General features: G+C 37.9%; 1 protein-coding gene across 1 annotated transcript in view; it reads right to left on the reverse strand.

Moving 5' to 3' along the window:
• The window catches only part of LOC107716125 (ephrin type-A receptor 2-like), a 23,591-nt gene extending 16,099 nt beyond the window's left edge, over positions 1-7,492 (reverse strand). The window contains exons 1-3 of the mRNA XM_016522463.1: positions 7,322-7,492; positions 6,588-6,655; positions 4,737-5,385 (exon numbers count right to left, since the gene is read on the reverse strand). Of these exons, the coding sequence (XP_016377949.1) occupies positions 4,737-5,385; positions 6,588-6,655; positions 7,322-7,403 (799 nt within the window). The 5' untranslated portion in view covers positions 7,404-7,492. The remainder of the gene's footprint in view (positions 1-4,736; positions 5,386-6,587; positions 6,656-7,321) is intronic.
• Positions 7,493-7,981: the final 489 nt, after the last annotated feature.

The following is a 7,981-nucleotide window of genomic DNA, read 5'->3' on the forward strand; positions in this document are numbered from 1 at the left end:
TATATATATATGTATATAAAACAATGTAAAAAGTTTATATATCAGAAATATCATAAAGAAATATTTATTTGTTAATTAACATGTTTGTGTGTTTGTGTGTGTGTTTATATATTTATGTATAAAAACAATTATTTATATGTATGTACATATGTTAGTGTAATTGTTTAATTTTTAATAAATAAATAAAATGAACTTTTGTTTTTTGTTTTTTAAGGGATGCACAATATAAGGTGAGATCAGGTTTTCGGACGATAGTATTGATTTTAATTTATCATATCAGTGCATATAAATTTAGCATATAAATTTTGACAATTTTACGTTGACACTGGATATTTTATGTGGATGGTCTATCTGTCTATTTCTTTCTATTATTAGATTTTCTGTCTGTTTTTAGAAATATTATTTTTAAATACATACATAATGTAACTAATATTTTGGGATTACTTAATTCACTTAACATAACATTGATTTAATGCCAAAAAAGACACTAGCTAAAAATTAAATCATCAGTACTATCAGGCATAAAAATAAAATACTAAATATTAAAATAAAATTCAGGTTATCATTATTGGCTAGTGTTTTAATATCAGTTCATCCCTAAATATTTTTGATTTTACCAGATTTGAGGTTTGCTGAAAGGTTTATGCATATTTTAACAAATTTTCCAACAAAATACTTTTTGCACAGAAAAGATCTCTGAATGGTCAGTGGAGTGGTTCTTATGGTCAGACGGGACTAGGGATGGAACGATTACCGGTTTCGCGATAAATCACGATAAAATGCCCTGACGGTTAGTTGAAATTTTCATACCGTTACATCCCTAGACGGGACAAAGCCAGAGCTGTGAGTGTGTTTTCGTATATATAGAGGGGGATGCAGTGGTAACATGAAGCCAGCGGGGAGGGAATGGTCTCTAAGTGTGGTGAGAGCATTAGTGCAAAGGATTATCAGCCCAATGGAACAGTTTGTAAGAGAATTACATCTACGCTTTACAATTCCACTCACTCTTTCATCTAGTCGTTAACAGACACAATAAATGCTCTAATCCCTCTTTTTTCACACTTTTCACTCATTCTAAAGGAAAGAGGGCAAGAGGAAGAGAAGATGACAGAACACAAAAGGACACAAACACTAAGACTCATCCAGAAGATTTGTTCATTAAGAAAGGAGTTAACTAAGAAACCTAAAAGCACGACGAAAAAAAAAAGAAAACAAAATCTCTCGACTGAATGAGCTCAACTATAGTGCTCTGGTTTGCCCTCGCTCTGGCCCATACAAAACATCAGCCCATCGTCCAAACTTTGAGATGGCAACACAGATGGGAAAAGTCTGGTTAAGGCCAAAAATGTTAAGCAAAGGCATAAACAAAATAAGTGAATGAAGCAAGTGACTGAGAGTGACAATAGAAAACCCTGAGCGGACGAGTTGAAGGGTCACTGAGGATTAGCAGGCCTCCGGTTTCCGCTATAGCTTGTCCTGTTTCAGGGGACACAGAGCTGACTCGGAGGCAGGAAACTGCTGATCTCACATACTAGCGGCACAATATACTCAGCACATGCACACAATCCTAAACATAACTCCTCTCATGTAAGAGCCGCAGTGTACACAGAGCATCAACCCTAAATATTCCACCTCATTGGTGGACCGAATATGTCAGTGAACTCAAAAAAGTAACAAAATTATACATGCAAAAATGGCAGAATTGTACGTGACCAATTACTAAGGTGGAAAAATCCACAGAATTCCCTCCTTATATGGTGACTCACTTTATCATTTGCTCACCTCCTCCTACATGGTCAACGCAAACATTTTGAGTTCCAGCGAGCATAGTTTGATTTAATTTGTACGTTTCAGCAGTCATTATCCTGAAATGATCAGAATAACCACGTCATCCACTCTCGTTTCATTTGATGTTGGCACATGAGGTTGACAGAGGATCAAAGAAGTCAACCAAACCCATTTGGAAGTGCTCATCATTATCTAAACTTGCCCAGGCAAATGGTACCGCGACGGAAAGAACCGGCAATGAATTGTTGCGGTTGCCTGCTAGTTAAGTAAGATTAAGAATCCCATAGGTGGAGATAAATGGTTTCCGTGGCTTAACAGGTATACAAGAATTAAATAAGGCAAAAGAAGAGGGCATTAGCATCACATAAAGCAGATAATAATTACACCTCAGGGTACAGATTATCACTGCTTTCATCAGCTCTATTCTGGTGGATTACTGCTGAACTATTTTTAGCACTAATTTTAAGCTTGCACAATTGCTCATATTTTAGCTAAGCATCTAATTTTTCACTTTTGTTTACTTGTAGCCCAGCAAACTCAGATATCTCACTTTTGGATGATTTCTGTATTCCCCTTCTGCGCTGTCACCCAATGACTCGAGGTATTTGAGTGCTCTGTGCACTTTCTCAAGCAAGGAATTCCAAAATTTCACAAACTTTTGACCGTACATGTATGTGAGTCAGAGCTAACGTCTATTTAAAATGTTTTTGCATGTAAACTAGGGATGACCTAAAAGCGTCTATTTGTCTCTGGGAGACAGATGGGGATAAGCAAAGCTGTTTATTTACAAGACACCAATTGAAATCTCCCAGAAGAGCTTCAACAGTGTTTGCAGGGCCGTGTGAAAGTGGATGTTTAAACTTTTAATACATATCACTTCCAAGACCTGCAGTCAAGGCCAAAAATAACATATTGTCATTGGAACAGCCAATAACAATAAATAAAAACCATGCCTAGTTGGTTTAATTTGGGAAGACTTTAGGGATCACGATCAGTTTGGGAGAGTGTATAAAAGTGTGAAACTAAAAACAAGAAAACAAGAAAGCAAAAAAGAAAGAAAAGACCAGAGTAACAGAATAGGAAGAAGATCCATCCAAAACCAGTACTTATGGCTCTTGAGGACACACACCCAAGTCAATTACTACCCAGCCAGTCACTCACCACACATTATACGCACAAAACTCTAACTTGGTCACCCATAACTCTCGGCTTAACATGTTCCAGTGCAGGAAAAGCACAAGGATTTTTCTACTGAAATATGCAACTAGATCATCCGGCATAATCAGTGTTATATTTTTCCTATAGATCAACAATATGGAGGCCAATAGCACTTTGATACATTCCAGAAACTATAGCTATCCAACTCTGGCAACCTCGGTTTACTGCGAGTGACAGGGTGTGGGCATGAATTCCTAGTGCAATCTAGCATAGGTCAGGCAGCACGTCTTTGAGTGGTCAACAAAGGTATGCACTCTTTTATTCATTATGTCTGAGAAAGGGTGTGTTTTATTAGTGGAAAACTGTCAAACTGACACTCATAGTCCACTGATCTGGCTATTTGACAGTGATTGCCTTTAATCAACAGTACATCCATCAACGTGAGTCAGCTCTGGCCTGGAGCTCTCCTCAGGGAATTCCTCAGGCCGGCAGTAGTTGGGAAGGCTCCTTAATAAACCTAGCAAGAATGCATCAGCCGAGTGAAAGAGGCGCTGGCAGGGGGGGTCTGCGGAGGGGGGCTTGTCTCTGAACACAGCACTACATTGTTCTGCTACCTTTACATTCCATTCTCCACCTTTCCACTACAATCTCCTCCCTCTCCAAAGTCTGACACTTTATCTTTTTCCATTCTAAACCATGCACACACACCTGTTCCCACAATTCCTGGTCTATAAAACAAGGAATGTGCGCGAACCAAAAAATGCATGGGCATGAGCTTGGCAACTGTAATGTGTAATCGCTTTGCTTTTTGAGTTTCATTTGCCTGCATTTTACCTGTCACTGCATGTGGCTGAATTGTGGAAATATATTAAAGTGTTGAGGTTAGAGGACGTTTAAAACAGAATTACTCTAAACAAGTCTCAACACGCCAGTTCTCTCATTTCTATAGTCGCAAAGCACTTTAGGACTGTCACGTGGCTGATCTTGCTCTGGTGTGGCAGGGACAAGAACACAAGAGGATAAAAAAAAAAAAAACAGGTGACTGTGACATACGCCTAATAAAAAAAAGAAATTGTCACATCCTCAATGTGAGATTTAAAGCAGTCATTGAAACGTTCTGCCTTAAGCACAATAGGTTTGCAAAAGTCGTTGATGTCTAAACTTATGTTTTAAAGAATGCTGGGGGTTATGGGAGTCAAACGCATAGTGAAGAAAAGTAAACAGGTTTCAAAGCACTTGAAATTTTAAAAGTAACAGCATGAACAAAATGACTGACGAGCAACTTAAAATGTGTAAAATAAAGTGGGTAGAAAGTATGCTACATTTTATAGAGGTATAAAGAATAAAAATGATCTCTCAACACGTATATATATATATCCATCTCCCTCTCTCTCTCTCTCTCTCTATATATATATATATATATATAGCCAAAAATTATTGTAAGCAACTTAAAATGTGAAAAATATAGTGTGAAAAGAATGCTACATTGTATGAAATGAGAGCCATAAGAATTCTTATAATAATTATAGTTCTTATATATAGTGCCAAAAAATTATCGCAAGCCACAAGCATGTATGGTAAGGATAGACAAAATTCACAATAATACAAAACATTTTTGAAAAATAATACAGTAATTCATATAATGATATACTACAACCGAAATGCTAATCACAATCTTTGTGGAAGTCTAGTCAATATTCAAATTCCTGACCTAAACCAGAAATCTTAAGTGACAACAGCTGGTGCTGGCCTCAATCTGTGGAAACCAAACAAAGAAACTTATGTCTTACCTTGGCATGCATCGTTCATGGCTTCAAACCCAGGTCTGCACTGGCATTGGCTCACAGGCACGACCCATTCCCCATCCGCGGTGCAATAAATGCGAGGTTGGTCCTCACTTACAGCGTTTGAGACGCAACTTCCTGCCACCTCCCGCAGGGCTTGATTCTCTCCCCCTGCCACTGTCTCAGGAAACACTGCCAAGCTCTTCACTGTTGCTGGACATGTTTTATAGTAAACCCTGACTGAGTAGATGGCAACGCAGGCCCCAATGTCCTGGAAGGCCAAGTAGAAGCCCTTGCGAGAAAGATTATCCACTACTTTTATCTCAATGTTCATCTTCATTTCCCCAAGGCTGGATATTTCATCTGGAGCAATGGTGGCCACTTTGCGGAACTGGCCCTTGCGGAAAGCTGTGCCAATGTCCGCATCTGCCTCAGAGGCGTACAAGTTAAAGGTCTCCTTGCAGGTAAGCGAGTCTGCATTGAAAGAGTTGCAGTCACGGACTACGAATCGCAGCTCCACGAAGACCCGAGAGACGGTTGGGTGGCGCTGGATGAACGTAGTACGAAGCCAGTTGTCTTGTTCTCGTTCCTCCACGTTACATATATAATAGTTATACAACAGCGAGCCATTCACAGCCCACTGGCCTATCTCCCACTGCAACGTGAAATAAAAAATTGGATGTTAGCAAGAAATCAAAACCAAGATTGTGGAAAAAAAATTCAAAGAAAAGATGCCAGCGAATGCTGAGGACAAAAATAACACAAAATGTCCTGACCGTGGAATTTTAAGTAGTAGTAAGGATGCTGGTCAATTACCCATGCACCAACTTCTGGCAAGGAACAATGCAGCAGTCTTTCTATTGCATGACTGATGTAATGTGCTGAAACATATCTGTTCACATGCAGTGAACTTGTGTGTTCTTAGCTCTCATTTCATGTGCACCATGATATTAATTACAGGAGAGGTGCATTGTTTTCGTAGTGTGTGGCATGGCAGTAAAACGGTCTCTGCAACGAATGCTTCCATATAAAAGGAACTTTGTGGTTTAAAGCATTGCATACATTTGAAAGACATTGAACTCTTTAAATAAACAGCAGCTCATTAAGAGTTCAGTTAACTTTCTATAAAGTTTAGCATGCTGACACCTTGTTCACATTCTTAATTTGTCAGCTTTTTCCATGATGGTCTGAAGGAAAATGCTTTAGATTGAATTACTTTGTGCATTTACTTTTTCCACATATTAAGGTAGATGAAAACCTTTGGTTTTAGACTGGTTATTGGTGGGAAGAAAACTTAACAAGTCTGTAGGCCTACTTGCCATCCCAGATCATTCCCTGCTGGAAAACCCAGTAGCTCTTTTGGAACATGGTTTAAAAATACACTAGCTGATCTAAACTTGTCAACCAGCTATCATTCTTCAATACCCAGCTTGACTACCCTAACATTCTATGACCAGTATGGTTTGTTGCTGATCCAAATTGGTATACCAGTTAGAAACCAGCTACCATGTTTTAAAACACATCCTTTTGATTTCAAAACCAATTACGCTTCTAAATTCTAGTTAACATTATAGCTTCAGCTCACGTCACAAAAAGCACCATATGCGCCAACCTTTAAAAATTAATTACACCCTCACTTTTACAATCGCTAACGCAGGGCTTTAAAATCGCACGGGACTACAAGTGTTCAGCAGGCAAAGTATGTGCAATCTTCTAAACTTTTCCAGGAATGTTTTGAGGGTAAAATCGGAATTATCCGTATCCAATAACGAAAAACCTGTTCATTCAAAAATAGCTTGAAACAAACGAAACGAAATGCAGCCAACAGACGATAGAAGTAGGCTACAGTAAACTCACCCCGTGCTCAACAGGCGATGTCAACCAACCCAGCTCTGCTCCCGAAGCCACCATATCCAACAGCACCTCTGTTGACATAACGCAAAAAAATATTTCATATTAGCCTACATATTTTTGTCAGGATACACATCAGTAATTTATAAGCAACAATTCACGAACATTCTTACTAGGAACAAACGTGGAAATTATGTCTGATACTACTAATTAAAAATAATATTAATAATAATAATAATAATTAAATAAAAATGAACAATTCATAACAGAAAGGCACGGTCCAGTTATTATGTTTCGTCGCTAAGGAACTTTCACACTTCGCTTATAGATTTATTTAAAAACTAGAGTTTGTTTTACGTTCGCGTGTGATAGCCTACATTAAATGCTATATGATATTTAGATATAAAACAGCCTATTAAAGACATACACTATATTTTAAATAATTTTAACAATACGAGGTAGCCTATTCAAATTCACAATGAAATGTTATGCACAAACTTGCACCGGATCGACGAAGCCAGTAGCCTATTAAATCACTTTTTTTTTTCTCGCGCAGGTTGATTTAACACGATGCCAAACATTGGCAATAAAATTGCAACAACGCAAATTATCTCTATAGAGACATTTAGGTGGCTATACCCGGCATAGCACAGAGCTTTAAAAAAGTAGCCTATAAACCATGTGTGAACCTGAGAGATAAGGTTTAGAAAGTTTCAAAGAGTAAATTCCACGTAGCCTACCTTCCTTTTTCTGAAGAGAAATAAATACAAAGTTCATAAATACATTGACAAATAAAATACGCTTAATCCGTCTGTAATCCATTTTGGAGTGGACAGTGATGTTGGCTGCTCCACGCTCAATCCAGTTGCTGTTCCAGTTGCGCTCTCGACAGACTCATTGAGAAATGCGGAGCTTCATGAACCCCGCCTGCTGGAATGTGATCGACGTCTTTATAAGGAAGGAGGTGGTCATGGGCATTGACATGTATGAGTTCCCTGCTGGGACCCCGCCCCTGACCTTTCTTTCAGCGTGTAGCTTACCTGTAAAATTTACAGTAATTTAGACCAAATGTTTTACTTTTAATAGCCTACATCAAATGTCCTGTCCCATGTCAAAGATCTTGATCTTACCATATCTAACAAATAAAACCATACAACAAATGCCATAATTTTTACATTATATTTCGAACTGATTTCCAATGCATTGTAGTAATAAACTTAAATGTCTTTAATTTATTAACATTTATTTTTTATTTATGTCATGTTTATTGCTTTAAAAATCAGTTCATAAAAAACCCACCTTCTTTTTAAAAAAAAATTAGGGTGTGTAAGTTATGACAGAAACTTTATTTTTGGGTGAACTATCCTTTTAAAGTATGGCATGTTGTATAGTCTATATAT

Source organism: Sinocyclocheilus rhinocerous, unplaced genomic scaffold, assembly GCF_001515625.1.
Source record: "Sinocyclocheilus rhinocerous isolate Xijiao unplaced genomic scaffold, SAMN03320098_v1.1 scaffold148, whole genome shotgun sequence".
Lineage (NCBI taxonomy): Eukaryota > Metazoa > Chordata > Actinopteri > Cypriniformes > Cyprinidae > Sinocyclocheilus > Sinocyclocheilus rhinocerous.